General features: G+C 35.4%; 2 protein-coding genes across 5 annotated transcripts in view; one reads left to right on the top strand and one right to left on the bottom strand.

The window, feature by feature from the left end:
- SCYL3 (SCY1 like pseudokinase 3) overlaps positions 1–6,757 on the top strand; it is a 34,632-nt gene extending 27,875 nt beyond the window's left edge. For all 3 annotated transcript variants that reach the window (XM_026682186.2, XM_026682187.2, XM_087960963.1), the window contains exons 9-14: positions 1,180–1,319; positions 1,765–1,952; positions 2,856–3,027; positions 4,190–4,348; positions 4,646–5,334; positions 6,405–6,757. In XM_026682186.2, coding sequence (XP_026537971.2) covers positions 1,180–1,319; positions 1,765–1,952; positions 2,856–3,027; positions 4,190–4,348; positions 4,646–5,334; positions 6,405–6,467 — 1,411 coding nt within the window. In that variant the 3' untranslated portion in view covers positions 6,468–6,757. The remainder of the gene's footprint in view (positions 1–1,179; positions 1,320–1,764; positions 1,953–2,855; positions 3,028–4,189; positions 4,349–4,645; positions 5,335–6,404) is intronic.
- A 154-nt stretch (positions 6,758–6,911) lies between these two features.
- Positions 6,912–22,747, bottom strand: part of FIRRM (FIGNL1 interacting regulator of recombination and mitosis) — a 38,309-nt gene continuing 22,473 nt past the window's right edge. The window contains exons 14-22 of one of the 2 annotated variants that reach the window (XM_026682181.2): positions 21,907–21,996; positions 20,782–20,967; positions 19,995–20,117; positions 19,251–19,346; positions 17,895–18,008; positions 11,214–11,318; positions 10,292–10,372; positions 8,763–8,882; positions 6,912–7,421 (exon numbers count right to left, since the gene is read on the bottom strand). In XM_026682181.2, the coding sequence (XP_026537966.2) occupies positions 7,236–7,421; positions 8,763–8,882; positions 10,292–10,372; positions 11,214–11,318; positions 17,895–18,008; positions 19,251–19,346; positions 19,995–20,117; positions 20,782–20,967; positions 21,907–21,996 (1,101 nt within the window). In that variant the 3' untranslated portion in view covers positions 6,912–7,235. The remainder of the gene's footprint in view (positions 7,422–8,762; positions 8,883–10,291; positions 10,373–11,213; positions 11,319–17,894; positions 18,009–19,250; positions 19,347–19,994; positions 20,118–20,781; positions 20,968–21,906; positions 21,997–22,747) is intronic. The other variant, XM_026682182.2, reaches the window with a different exon arrangement.

A 22,747-nucleotide genomic window follows, 5' to 3' on the forward strand; every position in this document is an offset into this window, starting at 1 on the left:
CAAAGCAAACAGTGATGCAGTGTTAAAATGCTCTCAATCGTGCCTCTGTAGAAAGTGGCCAGGATAGAAGGAGAAAGATGTTCTCTGCTCATCTGACTCAGGAAATGCAGATGCTGGTTTGCATGCTTCTCTAAGGGTGACGTGTGGAGAGACCAGTTCAGATTGTTAGTTATCTTCACCCCCAAAGGTTAATACTGTTAACCACCTCTACAGTTGCATCCTTGATACAGAGTGGAGTATGGCCGGCTTTCTAAAATCTACGATGACCTCCTTTGTTTTATTAACATTTAGAACCAGGTTACTTTTATTGCACCAGTCCACCAGAGCCTTCACCCTCTTGCCTATATGCATCTTCACTGTCATCCCAGATAAGACTCACCATTGCCGTGTCATCCACATACTTCACAATATGATTTGTACAGATTTGGCACAGCAGTCAGGAGTCATCAAGGTGAACAGTAGCTGATTCAAGACACAACTCTGTGGGGAACAAGAAGATGGAGTTGGAAACTTTTCTTCCAACTCGCACAAACTGGGAACTATCAATAAGGAAATCCAGTATCCAATGACATAAAGGAGTATTAAAACCTAATAGGCCCAGTTTGTTCACAAAGTTTGTTTGCTTAAAGTATATCTGTAATTGGCTTAGATATTCAGGAGTATGACCTGATTATTGATAACCAGTTGTAATCTACAAGTGTTCTAGACCAAATTAGCACCCTCAATGTGGTTGTCTATATGAATTTCCTACTGGTCAGATATCATGAATTAGATACTTCAAATTTATTCAAATCCATAGTTGTGTCTTTGTGTGGAGAAGAAGTGAATACTGTGTCTTGTTATTGAGGAGGGTGGAGGGAATATAATAAGGAACTTATTTAATTCTGCGACATTTGATTGCATTTTTGGTATGATTTAGTGGACTACTATAAATGCTGTTATTTTTTAAAAAAGTGTAAGCTTGACAGATTTGATTTCCAAGTTATCAATAGTTTCATATCTGCAAAACTGTATGTCTACATTTGAGGGTAGAGAACAGTGGAAGAAATCATGGAGCTTATTCTTATATGTAAAGGGTTTGACTTGTTGTTTTTTTTAAATGCTTGAGGGGAGAAGTGGTCAATGTAAAATATAAATATAGAAACCGTGAGCTACTGACCAATTTTTTTCTTAATACAGATTCCTGCTAGATAGAGTGGCTGGCTTATCAGAGAAATTGATTGCTTTGCGCTTGGTACCTCTCTTGCTCAATCAGCTTGTGTTTGCTGAACCTGTAGCCGTGAAGAGTTTTCTTCCTCATCTTTTGGGGCCCAAGAAGGGTAAACATTGACTACTAACCCTCCAGCATGCATTCAGCCTGAGAGTGGGAATACCCCAGATGAAATGCCACAGGATGAAATGATTAACCAGGTCATATACAATAGGGGACAAAAGTTGTTATGGCCGTTTTCATCTCTTCTGCCATGTTTTCTATCCTGATTTCCTAACTCTTTCACTGAGATAATGGTTGGTCTAAATGTACTAGTGGAGTTTTTGTTCTTAGAGTTTAATGAAAGTTGTCATATTGACTCCTTCCCATTGGCTTCAGTAAGCAGGTAGCTTTCTGTTTTTTTTCACAAAAGGCAACAGGTCTCTTTAAAGACTTAGTTTAAATTTTGAATAGTTAAATGTAAAATGAAATATTTGTGGTAATTGTTGTGACAACAACTTTGAATTGCCAGTTTTAACTGGCATCATGTTAACTTTCCAATTTCTTCATGCTAGATAAATTGGGTGAAAGCCAGATCAATGGCCTGCTGTCTCCGGCTATGTTCCAGGCACATGTCAGCCCAGTGCTGCTGAAACTTTTTGAGGTGCATGAAGAACATGTTCGGATGGTACTGCTCTCTCACCTAGATGCCTATGCAGAACTGTTTACACAGAAAGAGCTGAAAAACATCATATTGCCACAGGTGAAAAACATTGTACATACTGCCCTGCTTCCTTACTTTGTCAGGTAGGGCAATTCTGAAGGCTTTCCCCCCAACCCATCTATGCATATGATAGACAGACAGACATTGTGATGCAATAGTGGCGAATATCTGTAGCTCAGGTGTAGGATGGGGGTGAAGGTTCATTTGATTACCATGTTTACCAAGCAAAACAGTTGATCGTTTTGACAATAGCAGGTCAAGTGACAAAAATGTACATTGCAACCTCACAACTCAAACTCTATGAGTATGAAAGAATGGTGTTTGTGCAATGATACCACAATGCATGTTTTGTCATATCATTGTGGCTAGCTGTAGATGCCTGTGCTAGGTAATGTAAGGTGAACATCTCATGGGATTTTATGTTCTGTATATGTGGCAGGGAGGGAAATTCCTTTCTAGTAAATAACAATTATTAAAAATTGTTGATTTATGCAGTGAGATTATTTACAAAGATAAAGTTAACTAGTCTTTTTCATTTCTCTTCAGGAATATGATTCTGAAATTCTAGCAATCCTCTCCATCTGGATTGATTTTTCCCTTTATCCACCTTTTCTAGTTTACTTAGTTACACCCACTTACTTTTATCTGTGCTAGACGGTCACAAATGGGAACAAGTATTTGGCATTTCAAAACTATTTTGTATATTCAATTCTAAATCTACACAAAGCAGGTAAATTTGGACGAGTTATAGCCAAACCAGCTTGAAAGTATTTTTGTGGTAGTAAATGCTCCCAATAAATTACACTTTTTAATATCTGCCTCCCCCCCCCCCAAGTACTACAGGTATTAAGAAAGGGATTTTTCAGACCTACATTGTTGTTGTTATTTTAACTGAAGATGGATAGGAACCCAACTCCATTTGACAGAATATCTTTATTCTAGGTCTTACTTGGCTTGCGAGATACTAGTGATTCTCTAGTGGCCGTTACACTGCAAAGCTTAGGAGTGCTAGTCTCGTTCCTTGGACCTGATGTGGTTGTGGGGGGTGACAGAATAAAGATCTTCAAGCGTTCAGCCCCAGGTTTCACTAAAATTATGGATCTTTCCTCTGAAGGTAAATAAATACAGACAACTGTAGCTCTCCTACAAACAAAACACGCTCTGTTGATGAAACTAGATCAGACAGTTTAATTGGAGCAACATGCTTAATCACAGTCTGTGCTATACTTTAAAAAGGAAAGCATCAGGGAGAAAGTTACATGTATGGATTCATTTGGGGATAGTTACTGAACCATTAAATTGCAGTAATTTTTTCCTTGATATGGTAGGCTGTTTATATAATAAATTCTAAACAAAGCTAAAGTATAATGATGTTATGTAACTTGGAATAATTGTGTAGCTAGCAGATAGGAATCATTAATCGATACAGCAAATTCTTTTTCATAAAGATGCAATACTGTTTTATCTTATTCTGGGTGTTTGGTGAACATGCTGGATCATCAAAGAATTTGCATTATCATCTTCTGATCTCAGAAATGCTTCTGGATTTTACTGAATTGGCTTTTTAATGGGAAATATGTGGGTAAACAGCTTCTGGACAGAGAAAATAATTTTTGAATTAAAGACTTCCCAGGAAATAATTGTCTGTGCAACTCAATTTACATAGCTCCTTGTTATTTTTCCTGTCACAGTGAAATTTCAGAAGATATAAAGTAGGATAAGAGACTCATCATCATCTAGTCAACAAAGTGTCCGATCACATGTCCCCAAAGTTCTTTAAAAATATCAAATTAACACATTTCATTCATCATTACACATTAGATCTGTTTAGGCAGGTTGAACTCATGCAGGAGAAAGTATTCCTGCTTTTAAATCTGTCTGCTGTACTAATAGACTTGTGGAACTAAGTCTCATTTGCAGGAAGAGCAATGTCAGGAATAGGGCTTCAGGCTCCATTTATCAGTTTATCTTTGTAGGAGGGTAATAAGGGGGAAAGCAAAGGGCAATTCATGCTGCTGGGGTGAGGATTCCTGTTCAGATGGGTTAGAAGTCCAAATTGGGCATACAGATCAGATTCTCCATCTCTGATTTATTGCTTTGCTTACAGTTTTTATAACTCTTTATCCATCTTATGATAAGAGCAAATCATGCTTTTATTTATGAAACTAAATAAACAGTATTCTGAAAAGTATTAAATATGTTTTAAAGGCTTTGATATTACTGGGTTGCTGCTTTTTTCCTAGTATATCCTTATTTATGTCTTAATATCTTAACAGACTCTTCTGATGATGTAATGAGCTGTGAAGGTAAACTAATCTATCTGCCACTACAGCATAATTCAAGTATGTTTCTTAAGTGCCACAATTCTGGACGTTTGTCCTTCAGCAACAAGAACAATGTACCAGGGGAAGGATCTCACATTGCCCTAAGAAAAGGTAACCTTGGTCCTGCTTATTTTTACCTTTCTTTCTAAAAAGTATTATATCTGCCAATCTAAGACAAACTCCAGAGCTATACGTTTGGATATTGAAAAAGCTATGATAAGATACTCTTTCTTTTGAATGTAAAGTGAAATGTTATAGCAACTGAGAGAATTCTAGGCTGTGCAGCTGTTATTCAGCTTTAGAAAATATTTTCTTACCTTGTATTATAGCTAAGTACAAAAGTGTGTTTGTGTATGACTTCATTTAGTTTCGTTAAATCACTGATCAAAGCTTGTGTATGTTCTCTAGGGAAGCAAGACTCTTTGAATTTATATAATATTCCTAGTGGAATAAGTACAATAAATAATGGCAAAAACTGCCACGTGACTGAGAAGACGACAGAGGAATGGCCAGATTGGAATGAATGTGAAGAGGTCAAGCCAGAAAAAAGTAGAATTGCTGATACCAAACTGAAAGACTTTTGTGTTAACAGCCATCCATGTCTTGCCAATCATGATGGAGAAGAGAAATCTCCCTTTAAGCTCTCTTCAGGAAACACTCACTATGATAGAAGGATAAATGACATCGCAGAGCTGCAGCTGCCTCCAAATACATTTGAGCCCAAAACAGAACTCAGAACTCTGCAAAATAATTCTTTGCCAGAGTCTATCAGCAACAGTGATGGTTGTGACCCAAGAGACCAGAATCAAAAGTCTTATTTGACCAAAACATCATTTCTAGAGAAATCTCCCAAGTTGAAAAGTGGTTTAGGAGAAGAGTTTGTGATCCAGGTGAAAAGGAAAGAATTGCATGACACAGAGCTGGACTGGTTTGCAGACATGGTCCCAGATATCAAATCTTCATCATCGCTTTTAGTTCTACCAGAACTAGAGACCCATTCATTTATTCAGAATAACTCAGACACAGTTTTGCGCTCTATGAGCAATGCACAAGAAATGCAGTTTTCTTCTAAATTTGCAGCATCAGAAATTGCAGAGGTAAGAATTTGAAGAACAGAAGCTCTAGTAAGTACTTTATAAAACTCCTGTGTATTAGTTGGCTACTAAGGTTGTTATATCAGATTGATTACATACATGAGTGATATGGCATTTTGTCAGCTACATTCTTAGTAGGTGTGCTCACATAACACTGATTCAACTGAACTGTTAGGACAGTTCATGATCTGATTGAATTGAAACTTGGAATAACTTGGTTGATTTCATTTTCAGATGAGACCTATTTCTGAGGGGGCTTGGTGGAGAAATAGGGAAAGTCTGGTGTGCTTTTCCCTTCCTCTCATCTTCTCCTGTGTAGCTTTTGTGCCAAGTCACTAACTCTCCTCTCTCAGGCACTTTCCTTGCCTTAGCAATGTATTTTAATTCAAGTACAGCACATATATTGGCCCCACTTCCCAGTACTGTAGTGTACCTTCCTTTTCCTTATATTCTTTTAATTGCTGTGCCAACCACCAGCTATTTTCTGTTTTCTTTACCGCACACAAACATTTGTGTTCTACTTCTGTATATTGTCAGTAGGCACATCATCAGAACTTGCTGCTTTGTACATTAATTCTTGGGTTCTATTTTCAGTAGTTGCACTGGCAGAGAGTACTACATGTCTTTTTTGAACAGGTGATTGCTTAAAGAAAATATGTATTAGCTACAGACTCATAATGGAGAAAAGATACAAATCTAAAATAGTTCTATGATAGTATTAGAGAAAAGGCATGATATTGTTATGTAATTATTTTGTGAACTAACTTCAACATGAAGGTGTCTGTGTCTGAGTTGGATGTGGCATCCATGTTTCACTTTGTAATATAGGAAGGCCATACAGGTTCTTAGTAGTGTAAGAAGAAATTGTTTTGATCAGTTTGTTTGTGTTAGATTCAGGAAAATCAGGATCCCCAACCCAAGATGATTGTGATGGATTGATATTGATATTCCTGGGAAATAAAAATGATACCCTGTGAAAAAAATGCACTTTCTCGCTGTTATTTTAGCAGTGGTATTCAATAATAAGTTCAATAATGTCACTGGCTGTGTTCATGATTTGATCATTATTTCAGGTGGATGGTGTTGGCTGGGAAGAAGACGATGACCTGAATTGGGAAGAAGATACTAACTGGTGATGATGAAGATCTTCTATAGGTTACAGTTCAGTAGCTTCTTTCACAGGACCCTGGACATTCTAAGTCCTCTCTTCACTCTCCACTTTCACAAGCAATGAGAACTTGGTATTGGCAATATCAGTGCTTGCCTTTTCTAAGTTAAAACTTTTAGGCCAAAACTACAGCAGGGATTTCCCTGCCTTGGTTGCTAACAATTGGACATAGCGGGATGTTACAGATATGTGGCTTTATATTTCCACAACTGTTTTATTTGTAAAGAATTCTAGGAAAAATAAATGGATAAATCACTAGCTTTTTGTGCAACTTATTTTTATGAATAAACTGGCCTCAAAACGTTTCTGCTGATCCTACAAGAAAATCTTACAATTGTTTTACAAGGGTAATTGTAGAGTAACTGAGATTAAATTAGGACAGGAGAGAAAAACCACAGGATAGCAGCAAATCTTAAATTCTTATATTAGACAGTTTATTTCTCAGATAAAATGTCCTGAAGGGGATTGTTGAGTATATTTGTAATTCTTATGTTTTGGGAGTAAAGACAATATAAACAAACTAAAGAAATAGCATAAATTAACACATATGCAACTTTTTAAATTATTATTTTCACTCAAGTTACAATATTTTTCAACCAGAAAGCCATAACGAATTATAAACATGCAGCTTTCTAGATCCAGAATTACAACTAGTTCTGCCTGTTTTGTGTTCAAGCAGTAAATGTGGAACTTTAGTATGGTACTTAAATCACCCAGAAAGGACACTTTAGCCAGATCAATGTATACTATTCTTTAAGTTGTGCAATGTCGCCTGTAATGCTTCCAGTTTCTTTGCAAGCCAAGTGGGAGATGGGCTTTTCTGTAACAACTGCTTCATGGTCTCCAGCGCCCTTTCAGCAGTGTCAACTGCTGACTTGTACTGCACCTCAGTGGGTGAATAGCAAATTCTCTTGGGGGACGGCTACAATTAAAAAAACAGAAGACCAGCTCTGTAACACAAGGATTTTAAGCAGGGGGATATAATGAACACAGGCAATGCAATAAGATCAACAATTTCCCATGATGCCCTTTGATTTTCAAGCCCTATGTTCCTTATGTTTCGTCTTAGAAGGTTCAAAGTGGCTCTGTATTAAATATATGGGTATTTATGCCTGAAATTAATCCTCCTTGCCAACCAAAAAGAATAGATTGTAATGTTGAGGGAAGTTCCTTCACATGCAAATAAGTAGCATCTTTTCAGTTACATACTTCTAAAGCTGTTCTGATATTACTGGCTATTTATGCAGCAGTTGGAAACAAAAATTAGTAAAACCACATAATAGTAGAGATCTATAGAAGCAGTTATAGTCCAACTGTCACAAACTCAGTTTTGGAGGCAAGATTGTTGTATAAATATAGAAAGTTTTATATTTATAAAACAATATACAACAGACTTCAGACTTCTCTTCCCTACGTAAAATGACTCCTCTAAATACTAGTCCTAAAGCAGTATTATGAAAATTCTGTAGTCCTTTCTACAGGTAGTCCTCGACTCATAATAGTTTGTTTGGCGACTGTTTGAAGTTACAACAGCACTGAAAAAATGACATCATTTTTCACACAATTATTACAGAATTCTCCATGATCACGTGATCAAATTTCAGATATTTGGCAACTGATTCATATTTATGATAGCTGCAGTGTCCAAAGATCATGGGATCATTTTTTACAACCTTCTGATAAGCAAAGTCAATGGGGAAGCCAGCCGTTTAACAACTGTCTTACTAATTTAACAAGTGCAGTGCTTAACAACTGTGGCAAGGAAGGTCATAAAATGGGGCAAAACTCACTTAACTTGCAACATAAATTTTGGGCTCAATTGTGGTCCTAAATCAAGTACTATCTCCATTATACAGAGAATGTTAGGAAGAGATGAACAGACTTCTACATCTAAAACGATCTAAAGTAACTTGCAGTTTTGGAAGATGTTCTGGAATGTAAGAATACATTTCAAGGCACTGATCATCTAAGATTAGACATCATTTGAAGAACAATGTTAGATGCCTGGAAGGTGCATTTTCTTGTTTCTTGCAAGTAACATTTCATCTTGCTAGCAATCAATTTAATAAATGTGATTCCCTCTTGTATATACATCTTAGATATGTAAATTTTAATTGGAGTTAATTCCCATGAATGATAAAACTAAGATCATGTTAATGTCACAGTATCTGTGACTACCCTCAATTAACCCTAAATTTTCCAATAAAAAAATAACACTGTCATTCTGAAGTTAGAATTTCTTATTGAAAAAACTACAGAATACCTCTCCAATAAGAGCTTTTTGCCCATCCGCTCTGGCCTCCAGGAAGAAGTGCATAAAAAGAGCATTTTCTTCTTTCATTCGATCTGCTTTTGCTTTTGGTGTCTCCTCAATATGATTGCTCTGTGAGAGAATAATAAAAATAACCCAGTATTAATAATCAATGGCTGTTAATAGTTCCCATCATAGAAGTTATCTTAGTTTATTCCTAGAAGTGTGGCAAGGAGGATTAAAATTATGTAGACACTCAGGTGGAGAAGAATAAAGATCTAACTTAAAATTCTGAAGCTGAAGAAGCTTCTTGAATGAGAAGCGAAACGTCTTCAAAGAAAAACCAGAAAGTTCAGTTGCTATTGAAAAAAACAGCTATGGGACAACCGTGACCTGGATGACTGAGAATCTTCATATCTGTTATTTTTCCCAAGTTGTCCTCAGTTAGAAAAGTAGGTAGATCTCAATTAGTGACTGTCTGAGGCAGCGACCATTCAAAGTTACAACAGAGATGAAAAAATAATTCTGTAATCAATGCCTGCAATTACGACCATTACATCTCTGTCAGTCATGTTCACCATTACCACCAGTTAGTGTCCATGACTCTTTACTCCCTCTCCCCCCAGTGAGATTACTTAAACAAATGATCTGTTCCTGAGCTTTCTCTGCAGCCCTTCCCCAAAAGGTACCAATGGCAAGTTAAACAAGTTTATTTCTGTGGCCTTAATTAGCAGGCAGGACTTTAATCATTTCCCACTTTCAGCTTTTTGTTTGCCTCCCAAGCAGCTCAGGACTCAGAGCCATGAATGCATTAGACAAACAGCCAGGGCACTCCTTTCAATGTGTAGCCCTCACTATGTGCTTACTTACTCTCTTGTAATCCTTCCCTTTCCAGCGAATGTAAATATAAACATTAATTCTGTTCTTGATAATTATCCCAGCAGAGCATTCCAAAGAGCAGAGTAGGGAAAAAGGAAAGCCCAAGTAAATTTGAAAGCACAATTACAGTCACAAGATTTTCCATTTAGCAACCACATCCCTTAACAACTGGGGTGTTGGTGCCAAATATAGTCACTAAATAAGGATTACTTGTACAATATAAATATTTAAAATAAATGTGGCTAGCTACACACAGGCTCTAAAGAGGAACCCTTGCTTTGGGTACTGAAATGTTTACTGAACAAGAAAACAAGCCAGAAATCTTGTGACCTCACTCAGCAGAATTCTGCAAAGCATTGGGCCTTGTGACTTGTCTAGCCAGTTTTAGATTAGGGGTGTCAAACTGACAACTGACAGGCCAGATGCATCACACATAGGCTACGCCCACCCAGCTCTGCAAAATACAAAAAAGTCACAATACATCACATGACACAATTGAGTTTGACACCCATGTTCTAGATTATATTCCAAGGTTCATAAATATTCTTATCTGTTCTGCAAGATCAGTGTATCTTAAAATAATAAAGATAGTATGCACGCTATTAATGAAACATGAGTTTAAAAGTAGGATTGCATTGTTACTTTTATATTTTCTTGTATACCTTGGAGAGAAAGTCAACAACTTTGCTTTTGATTTCAACAGAGTTCAAACATTTCTGAAGTATTTGTTCATGGCTTGTTCCCTTGATACAAAAACAAAACAGAAAGTAAGGAAAGTTTAGACCAGTAACTAGTTGGTTTATTAGGTGTAACAATCAAGCAGCATCAAAGAATATCTACTAAGTACTGAATGTTTTCAGCACTACAGAAACTTAGGTTACAGTAAATATAATATTGAAAGTACTCCTGATTCTGCTCTGCTCATATTCCCTTATTTTTTCCACACTGAAACTAATTGTCTTATATAAACAATAAACATTACAACCAAAATACACTTCAAAAGAAATAGAAACACTATGCAATTTCTTCACATTTTCCTTTCCTCAGCAGCTCATACTTTAAGATTTCATTTCTCCAGAAACATGACTTGTAACTAAGCAAATATGATCTGCTATAATAAAACTCAATCATGAGTATGAAAAGCAACTCAAAGATGTTGATCTAGCTAAAGTTAAATCTTCCTAACAATTATATTGCTAATAATCAGCCTGCTGTTCCCATCCCTATATTCTGTCATGCAAAAAGGACTGCAGAAAAAAGAATATTTCTTGTTTTTTAAATAAAATTTGCAAGGCAAAGGCAAAAATCTAGCTTTTCTCTATGGTTTCCCCGCTTTCTCCAAACTTCTGGCTATGAAATATAATTCTACCTTTTCCCAAAACTGTGGTAGATGCAGAGATTTTGAATTTGTACTTTGGGCAAGGCTTCTGCTGCTTCCAATTTCTCCAAATTCCATTACAGGTAAGTCCTCTAAAGGACAGGTTCTGCTTCACAAATGGATTTCATCCTGAGTTAGTTACTTGCAACAATCTGAAAGAATTTAACTCAGACTATCTAAAACTTGAAAAACACAATTGGACTTACCTCTGCAAATTGAGTGAATGACTCTATGGCATGCTGTTGTATTAGCCAGCTATTGTTACCCAGTAAAGAACCAAACAAACAGGCCAAGTTGGACAGAAATTGAGCCTAACAAGTGAATAATACAATTAGTTTGGTTTAAACTCTACAAAGTAATAACTACAGAGGTAGACCTATATAATTCATCTACAACTCTAAAATTAATTCAAGACAGTGATAACAAATAACAAATGGCATGTCACTCTCTCCAGAACAAACCAACCAATTTGCAATAACATATTTCAGCTGTTAAAATTTATTCATGTATACCAACAAACTATATTCATCAGGGGAGTAAAGAAATGGAAATATCTTACATATTAATGACTGTTAGTTTAAAATAAATTTAGAATCAAGCCCAGATGGAGTGTCTTCACCAAATTTCTGCTCCTATGAAAAAACTGGCCATATTTAGGGTATGTCAAATTTTTTAACTTTCAATTTCCAAACATTAGGGATGCTCAAAAGTTGTGACAAGATTTTAGGTTACTTTAATATAATTTAAATGTGTTTAGTAAATAAATACATAAATATCATAACTTTTTAACATTTTGTTTGTTTCATTTCCCAAGTTCAGCTGTCTTTCTCTTTTTGTTAAATGTTATTTTGTCTGAGAGTGTTAATACTGCTGGCCTCATTTCCTTTGAGTGTGATAATTGATCTGTAATGACTTCTAAAAAAAGAAAGACTCATATGAGCAACCTAACTGGGACTGGCAGAGACTTGTTGCTATCTGAACTCTCAACACTGTGAGACATTCTCAGATACGGCCTGCTGTTAAGAGAACAAAGTAGTAATGATGCAATAGACTAGTCTGGCAAAACTGCTTGAAAAGTGGGAACCAGCAAACAATTCTTTCATGACCCCTGTTGCACATTCATGAGTGACAATCTTGAACAAGATCCAAGAGAGCTGGGATCAAACTAAAAACATATCTCTTGGCATAGGAAAGCTAGATGTCAAAGAGACTTTCACTGTGAAACTTGACAAACTGTTTGACAATCTCAATTTTAAGTGTCAAATCATACTTGTGCAAAATTCAGCTGCTCTGCTGGCTGCAAAAAAACTCACATTAACTATACCTGCCTTAAGGAGACAAAGTTACCACTGAAAGAACTTGCTTTCATTAAAAGTCGGAGAGGCAAGATTGATTCTTTTGGATCACACCAGATTGGTTTGCCAGATGTGCCCAAGCAGAAACAATTAGGCAAAAGCAGCAAGATGATGAGAGACAAAGGCTCACTAAATATAAGCAGAAAAGTATTCCAGACATTACTGACAAATGAAGTAATTATCTCTTATGATGAAAATGAAGGACAACTGATGAGGAAAATGAATGTGATGGAAGTTATGAAGCCTTAGATCAAACATGTGCCCTTTACTTCAAAAGAAAAGACAAATACAATAGATTAGAAATAATAAATGCTACTATGCAGAGCATTAAGATATGTTGTTGGTCTACAATGCCACTGCTGCCTTCATAGATGCTAGCTTGATCAAGACAAGAGACTTGTAATTGACCACAAAACAGTCAAGAGAGCCCTAGAAAAATTATGAAGTCCCTTGATCAAGAATTTGATGATCTCTGTATGAAATAGAATGCATCTTCTTTGACAGCCGCATTGATGCAACTAAAGTTATGCTGAAAGCAAACAATTCAGACCAGTAATTCCCAAGTATCATCAAAGAAGATTATTATGTGTGCAGTGAGCTGGGTGGAAGATATTTTTATTATTTCACCTCAGAGAAAGGCTCAAAACGGGAAAACCTGGTGTATTTCATGAAGAAGAAAAGCATTGACAAAAGCTTGAAGACCGTTGGAGGAGATTCTACAAATGTTAATACTGGTTGTGAAGGTGGCACCATGTACTGGGTAGAGATCAAGCTTGACCAGAAGGTGGTCTGGTTGGGGTGTGTGCATCCACACAAACGGAAACTTAATCACAAAATTGGATGGGAAGATCTTGTCTAACAACAAATAAACAGGTAAAATTGGCAACATGCTAAACACCATAACAGAACTTGATACTGTTCCTTCATTCACCAAAGTTTCAATTGGTGAGCCTCTCATTTCACTGAGCGACAGTGTTGTAAAAGATCTCTCTACTGATCAAACATATGGATGTAGGATCACACAGGCAATAAGAATAGGAGAACCTCCCACAGATCTGGCTCTTCTGGAAATTGGCCCCATAAGCCATTCGTGCTGGTTGATAACTGCAAATAGGCTTTGTCGAATATGGGTTTCAAAATATGGCTTTAAGGGCAAAACTCTCCAAAAGTTAACAATGTTAGTGGAATACATTGTTGGTGTGTACTACCCTTGCTGATTCAATATCAAAGTAAAACATTCCTGGACTGAAAGCCCGCATCATGTGTTGTTCCAGTTGCAGCAAATCAGATTGCAAAAGAAGGCTGTAGTAGATGCAGTTTTGCAAAATCCATCGTTCAGCATGGTACGCTTTCAATGAAATGATAATACAGACACTCTTGTATTCAGATGCCATTCAAGAGAAGAGAATTGGTGCACAAACTATCATTGACTTGAGGGGTGCGGATAATGATGCGCTGGGAGATTTTCTGTATGTGCAAGAAAAACACCTTTAATCAACCCCAGAGCATCCACTCTGATGGAGCTGACTGACTGGACTAAAGGTGTATATGAGCCACCTTTGATGTGCAAACTGACTGCAGCAGAAATAAAGAAGTTCATTGATGAACCAATGCAAGTACCATAGTGGCCCTGTCATGCCCAATCAATAGAGAGATGTGTGAAACAGCTCTCAGAGGAAGCAAGCAGAATTTATACACACGAGGAACGTGAGGGTTATATCAGAGGCCAAGAAGCAAGTCAGCAGCTGATATCGAAGAACGAAACAAATCAAAACTTTGATGGAACTTACTTAAATAATTTTTTAACTCAGATAATTGCTTACTTATGTTAGTTTATGATTGCATGTATTATTTTTTGCTTAGCAAGGTAAGATTCATGTAGATAATTTTTGTAACAGAAGGTGTAATTTTGAGAAGATGAAAATTAACAGTATTTGGGTTAGAAGAGTCTTTTGTGGGTATATGATCAGATGTGAATTTAAACATTGTGCAATTGCAAAAATAACAGATTTGAAATCTTGGTGTAAAAATACATGTTTTAGAACCCCTCACTGCCAAAATTAATTTTCATCCCATTAAATAACATGCTCTAAATTATAATGCTTTTTGTGGCTGTCAATTTGATTCACTGTCAAATTGATCTCAGCTGCTACACTTTTCAATTTTCCAATAATTAAAGAGAGAAAAACCAAACCAACATATTCCTCACTGCCAAATCTGTACCTGATTGCTTATTTTGATACATCTCTAAGAAACCGAAGGTCACTTGCATTACTTCAAGTTGCTATGTGATTTACTAATCATATTTTTATTCTAATCCCAAATTCCATCAAAAAGGATAGCTGGTTATTAAAAGTTTTGGTGGAGAAAAAAATGGTTGTAACATCTGAAAAATTGAAAGAGCTTGTCTACATTTTCTGCTTTGCAAAATAATTATAATTTGTATTATATAAATTTAATTATAAGATTGATTGGAATTTGGGGGAAGAAATGGAGAAATAGGTTGGTATGAACCTGTAGTTCTTATTCCAAAGAGATATTGTGTCAACAACTCAGAATTTATCAATTCAAACTACCGGTATGATTTTCATTATTGCGACCCAGACAGCTTCAGACATCTATAGGAATTCTTGTAAAAAAGCAGGCAATAATCCTTATATGTAATGAAACGAAATATCTATCTGAGAAAGAATTCCTGATTTTGACTCAATTTATTTTTGCTTTCCACAATGTCACCTCATCACAAATGTCTTGCATTATCACCCTGCCATATGCTTTTGATGTTGAGCAGATATGCATTTTGATATACTGTTCTCAGATAAGATATTTAAGGTTGTAGAGTTCTATATAGTTCTGGGATATAGATATTTGCAGAAATATTGCCTATTAACATCAAGAAAATGGCTTCTTGATTTCTGGTTTGAGCTTCTTCATCGACGGCCCGAAATCCACAATCGTGCGCAACAACATAAGGTACCCTGGAATCTGAACTATAAAGAATAACGTTGCTCCCAAAGAAGACTTTGAAGCGGCAAATGAGAGAGGGAAGGGAAAGGATTTGGTTTTTTTCCCCTTTCCTTCCCCATATTGACAACTAAGAGATTTAAGTAAGAAACTGACAAAAATCCACTTTGACATTAACAGGCATTTAAGCTGAAAATAAAATGTCAAAGGGATAATAAAGACTTCTGGATTTTAAAAAAAAATTAAAAGAAGGAGAGAAAAGGAAAAAACAAAAGGGTGGGACCTGGAAAAATGGAGGAGACCACCTGGAAGTAAAAGGAATTAACAGTGAAACTTTAAAAAGATTCCTAAGATAAATTCCAACTGAAACTTTGTAACAAGAGAATAGAACCTCAGGAAGAGAAAGTGGAAAAAAGAAGCAAGAACAGCTTTGGATTATTTGGATTACTTGATGATTTTTGGTTATTGGATCTAAAGGACTAAAATTAACTGGGTGGTTATTTAAAAGTTTTAAAAATGGTATCACTCTTGGAAGAACTGAAAATGGAACTTAAAAAAACAGAAAGAAGATGCACAAGAAGGAAGAGGTTTTTTTGGTTTCGTATTTCAATTTTTAGAAATGGAGATCCTAAACTATGAGAAACAACAAGAAATGCCTGTAGAACAAGAAGGGCGGGACAAAGAAGGAGCCATCTTCAATGACCAAGTAATTCTATGTGGGGAAAAAAAGGAAAGGGGGGAAAGAGAGTGAAAAATTTAAGATCTGAAGAAACAACCAAAAATAAAAAGAATAGTTTGAAAAGTAATTACAATATTAGGAAGAAACAGAAGAGAGGATTACAGAAGAGAGAATTAGAACTAGAGAGACAAGGGGTCAAAAAGGGGAGGGAGAAGTTATAAAGGACAGAAACAGGATATAGAGAAACAGGGAAAACATACAAGGATTAAAGGTATAAGCCTATTTAGAAGACATAGAGATAATGGGTGAAAATTTAATTGAAAGAGGGATTCTGCAAGGGTACATAAGATAGTATTGTTATATTAGAAATAGAAATGAACTTAGAAAATATGAAACAAGTGTGATTAAAATGATAGATAAAATACTCATTGTAATGGAATGGAATGTTTGTTAATAAATGAATGAAATAAAGAGAATGAGAGAATGAAATTAGGAAAGGGTGGGAACATTTTAATTAAAAATTATGGAAATATTATAAGTGTTCCTAAGAAGTATTATATCCCATTGAAAAGAAATGTTAAAGATGTTAAAAGATTATAACTAACATTAATGACAGAGCTGAATTGGAATAGAATAAGTATCTTATTTATTATTGTTATATATATATTTTCTCTTTAAGGACTTAGTGTGTATTTTAGGAATGTACCAAGCAGAATTCGACTGGAAGTTATGTGTTATATTGAATGTTATAATTGTAAATTGAAGTTTAAATAAGAGTTGAATGGACAAAAATTAAAAGATACAAAGGTGTCATACTCCAATCAGTAACTACAGGGGAAAATTTTGTTTAATAAGAAAAGAAAACATGAAATTGAAACAGGACAGACAAAAGTATAAATATAATGATTAGAAAGATATTGAAACTTAGAAAAAGATGTGTGTGTGTGTGTGTAATTGAATTTAGAAACGAATGAGATAATTAAAAGCAAGGTTGAGAAAACTAAGGGAAGGGAAAAATTATTGAGAAAATATTAAAATAGTAATAAGATATGGAATAGAACACAAAGATGAATATGAAATTGAGTTTGTGTCTGTATGGAGAAGTGATAACCCGGGACCATGCTATTCTCAAAAAAAGATATTTTATTTGTATTATGTTTTGTGAAAACCCAAATAAATTTTTTACAAAAAACAAAAAAAGAAAATGGCTTCTTTTTCACACTCTTAATATTTGTTTTTGTTATTATGGACTAAGGCAAGCACTCTCATTTCATTCAAACTTCTTGTTAATTAAATTCTTCCATATAATGTACTACCAGTAAACTAAATCGACCCCTTCATCTTCATAGTCTATCAGAACAAATGGTTTGTCCATGTTTTTCTATGTATAGATCTACTCAAACTTTGGCTTGCCCTGAAACAATTACCTTATCATTACCACCTAGACAGGAGAGTTAATTTAAATGTCACCTACAATTCTGTAACTTCAATAATTATAATAGCTCATAATATCTTAATACATGTATATAATACAGATATAACAAGAGGAGATCTGTATCTGTAAATAGCAGCACACTTTCCCTCTCCACTGGAGGTATACATGGCCTCTACATTAATTATTGAAGACTGGGAGGGAATTCTGTCTCCTGTCAACAACATTTCTCAGCTTTAGGACATTTTATCTAAATGTAGATCTGCATGTTTAGACTACACAGAGATCAAAGAACAATCATTATTCCTTTTTGTATTAATACAGTATTCAGGAGCTAGTGTTGAAAAGTAACATCTCAACTGCTATTCTTTATTTGTACTGTAACCTGTTCCAAAGATTACGTCAAAGAAAATATATACAGAAAAGAGAGAACAGAATAACAGTTCGCTTTATTTACCTGGAAATCTGGAGGAATAATAGGTTTTCCCACTGAAGAAAGAAAATCTAACACTGCAATCACAACATGATCAGGGGAATTCAATTGCAAAAAGGAAGTTTGTAGTGAAAGTATCTATGGACAAAATAAGTATCAAACAAGAAAAATTGCAGAAAATAAATTACACTGAATTATCTTTGAGGCTGGTTTTTATGATCAAGATTCAATTTGCTCAGACACTTATCCTTTCTTCCTTTTTATAAGATAAACTACCTACCTTTAGCTCATAAAGACACTATTGAATATAATATTCAGTAAAATAAAAAATGAGTGCTGAAGCATTCTGAAAAACTCATTTATGTAAGTAGCAGGACATTTTGGACCGATTGATACTTTCTCTCATAACTATAACAGTCCTATCTTGTTTTGTGAATATCACACTCTCATGCATATATTATTGTTTGATATGTCCTGATTTTATGCTAACACAGTAAGGCAATTCAATGTCATCAATATATTGTGACACTATACCCATCCAAAATGTGAGCCTAAATTAAAATGGAACAACATTATAGGTGATCCTCTGTTAACGAGAACAATTTCATTATTGAATTTCCATCATTAATGGCATTGTTCTAAAGTACAATGTCATGGGGCAACACCTCTTAGCAATGGCAATTCTGGCACTTCTGGTTGCCATCGTTAAGCAAATCCTGCACTCTCATTAAGCAAGAAAAGGACATGGCCACATTTGTGATACATGAAAAATTAAGATTTAATAAACAAATAATAGGAATAGGATGGTGACTACTATTCCTGGTGATGGTAATTGTAAAAAATTATTTTTACCCTTAAGAAAACATGGAGGGAGATAGCAGAATTCAAATACCAGAAAAAATGTCACACAGAAGAAAGTAAAGATCTGTTTTTTCTTGTTCTAGAGAATGGGTCATAGAAAAACCATTTTTTAAAATTAAAGGACATACGATTCTGATGGCATGTTAGAAAGACCTTTTCAACAGTGAGAGTGTTTTGATAGCAGCACCAGTTACCAGAGATAGAGGGTTCATCTTTACTGATTGCGTTCTAATGTAGGGTAGCTATCATTTGTCTCAGATGTTTTAATTTGGAGTTATTCATTGAACAGGGAAATAAACTTTGGGAGGCATGAAGTAGTTTGGCTTATTCGTTGCCAGACTTTCCATAATTTGATAAAGAATGGCAGGAATGTGGCATTTTCATATTCCCACAACTAATATAACATCAGATTATTTATTTATACATTATGTATATTTAACTAAAACTAGCTTTGAAAAGCAGTACATTAGTCAATTCTGCATCTAAATCAAGCCCACCACCCACCAAATCTTTTCTTACCTGAATGAGCAACTGTGGTTCTAATCTTTCAATGAACAGCTGGAGAAGTTGAAGTGTCAAGCAAAATGTCTGCTGGAAACAGGCTAGACTGGATATCTTAATCGATAAAAGGAACATTTTGTGTCACCCCAAGCTCTCATTTCACTGTTTAAACAAGATTCTGAAACTATACATGCAGTTGCTAATATTAACATCAGGAAGGGATATATAATTTCTTTGTTGCAGCAGTCAGTTTGGTTATTGACCAACTACTCGGCTTATTAAAATCCATATTTTAAAACTTACAGAACATGTACCCTTCCTGTATAGTGAATTATGAATTAAAATACCTTTTAAATAAGAGGATACAGTTTTTTAAAAAATATTCTCCACTGGCTTCTGAGATTTCAGGGAACATGGTAGTGATATAGAGAGAGGCTTAATATACTTATTTAAGAGTATTTCAAAGAAAATGGAGAAAAAAATCATGCCATTGAAAACGGTTATTTTGTCAAAGACAAATGGGAGCTGTACAGAACATTTTTCTTCTGGCACACAACAGACATTATTGCAATCACATCTTATATGAAGTGATGTTCAATTTGTCCTGAGAAGCTATTACAATGAGGTAGAAATACAGGTATTGTAACAAAAAGCAGAAATAAGATGGAATATGATTTCCATTTCCCTACCAAAAATATTTTATATTCCCCTCATTACAATGAAAAAAGTCAAGCAAATGCAGCTGAAATTAACATTCTTCACCTGCGTAGCTGACAGATGGATTGCAACCTGGCCAAGAGCTCCCATCAGTGCTACTTGCTCTTCCTCCTCCAGGATCTCTCTAGCACTCTGGCACATAGACAGCAAGGCTGAGAGAGCCATGTTCTAGGAACCGAGGGAAGAATTGTAAGAAGATAGAAATAATGTAAGAATCATCTTGCAACAGAACAAGTCCCCTAGTATGGAGTTCTAATGAAATTATCTCCCAAGATTAAATGCCCGGTGCAGGGCTTTTCAGTCTCAGCAACTTTTAAGATGTCTGGACTTCAAACTGCCTGGGGAATTCTGGAGTTGAAAGCCACGGTTCCTAAAATTGCTAAGATTGAGAAGCATTGGCTTAATACAAGAACTTAGAGAGGTTCAGAGGCTATAAAACCAAAATTAAAGTAAATCAATTATGTTGGGTTTTTGTTGGAATATTCTGTTCTCTAAAAGCAGCAGAAGCTATTTCTGTATGCTCTGGTTTTCTCTGCAACTGTGAGGAAGAAAACAGTTCACTGCACTCTCTTTTCAAGTAATAGCTTTGTAATTCAGAACTCTCCACCCTTCATGAAGATTCACTGCAATAGATGGTGCTGGATACAGTTGGGCCACTCCTCTTTGTAAAGCCAGGAAACATTAAACCCCGTATTATGAAAAATCACAGGATATTGGTCTATCTGTCTATATGTGCAGGCTTCTCAGAAAAGATAGGAACTAAGGAAGACAAAATAATCTCCATCAGTTTTTAATTTATAAAAAGAATCCTTTGATTCACACTTTTTCTTACCACTTGTGGAAGTACATTCAATGATTTTTCACTATTCAGCCACTCCTGACATTGCACAAGTCCTGCCACAAAAAGTTCATGAGCAACCTTCTGTCTGTGCAATGGTAACAGAGCCTGGAGAGAAAGGTGTTGCCACAGTAGTAGGTTCTCAGAATCTTTTGGAGGAAACTTTTGGGTGAATTTTAACTACAAAGAAATGAAAACAAAAGCATGGGATAAGTGCTGCATGAAAGTGGGGGGAAAATCAACAATTTATTCTTCTACCCAGGATAGAACTTGCTCTTTCTTCTACCCATAGCAATAAGTCTAAAATGTATTTATACTTTTAACACTAAAAGAAAAGGCCATAACACTTCAGTCAGTTAGATGCTCTGAGGAATGCAACTTTCACAACCTTTCCACAATGATTTCTGGAATCACATTCAACTATTCCTCTTCTCATACACATACAAGCAAGAGCCCTTCACAAGCCACCAATGTCACTTTCAGGCTATCACCATTTATAATGTTTACCAAATACAGAAACCCAAGTGGGCTTCTGCCTAGTTTTTAGAAGAGTGGATTTTTTTGTTTTGTTTGTGGGAAGGGCTCTGATTTTTAACTTATGCAAAACCTATTTGGGGTCTTATACAATAATTTCCATGTGTTGGTTGTCTCCAAATGATGGGAATTGTGACACTAATTTCAGTAATAGTTATGACAGGAGCCCTGGGAATGCACAGAAGCCTACAGGCTGCTGTCTACCCTGCTCTAAATATTCTAAATGACATCATGAGCAGCCACAAAGGGAGCATGATAGAAACACAGAGATCACAATGAAGAACATTGATGAAATATTTAAGGTATTAAATATTTCATCAATGTTATATATATCTTATATATCTTAAATATTTCAAATCAGGTGGAAAAGTAATTGATAGTCAAATTAAAGGAAAAGAAAATCTTCCTTTTTCATTCCATGTTATAATTAATCACCAGAAATAAACTGTCCTGCAATAATGAGTATATTTTACTGTTCATTGCAAGCAAACAAAAAACTGATTCATATTAGCTAGTGAGTTGATATTCACATTGAAGAAAGAAAGCTCAATATTTATAAGCTGACCCACATCAGGTGAGACTTGCCTGGTGATCTGGGGCCATCAGAAAGAGCAAACGTCGTAATAGAACCCCTAGGAAAGAGACTTGGTAACATTCAGCAGGACAAGCTTTTACCTGAAGTTGAACACAAAACAGATGGTTTTTAAATGAAACAATATTTAATCAACTTCATCTGAATGCCCAGAATCTGCACCTATGTACACATTGGCCTAATTTTAGGCAGCAATTAGTCCACTGTCATAATTTTCTCAACATTTATAGATTCGTTATCAGAAATGCAAAATGTCTGCTATACAGACTATCTAGCCTAACTGACCAATCACCCTTTCATATCAACCTCTTCAAATGCATTTATTTTGCTTTCATAAGAAGAAACAAGAATTTCTTCTTATTCAGAAATTTAATATCAGAGCACCCAAAAGACAAGAAATGGTTTAGTAAAGGTCCTGACAACTTAAGTAAAAATACCAAACACATTTTAAAAAACTGCTTACCAAAATTAATCACAATTGAGCACTCCAAAAGCATTTCATCCAAGTAGCAACATTTCAGGGAAAGAGCCCCAAGAGAAATACTGGCTCGGCCAGGAATACAGCTTTAAGTAATCTGAAAGCACTCAGCTTAGACATGTGCATCACCAATGCAGTAATCAATTTGACCCTTTTTTCTTACTCCTATTTTTCTAAATTACAAAACCAGCATTTACCACTTTGTTTATAAGCAAGTCAGGGGGAAAAAAAGCATTTTTCTGTATTATAAAATAACACTTTCCAAGGTATCAAAAAATCTGGAATTAGACCACTTAAACTTCATATTGTTCTTTGCCTGACTTTACTATTTCTGTTTAGTTCAAATTAGTCTTTTT

Source organism: Notechis scutatus, chromosome 3, assembly GCF_049901735.1.
Source record: "Notechis scutatus isolate UNSWTSFEM ecotype Mainland chromosome 3, rNotScu1.2, whole genome shotgun sequence".
Taxonomy (NCBI): Eukaryota; Metazoa; Chordata; class Lepidosauria; order Squamata; family Elapidae; genus Notechis; species Notechis scutatus.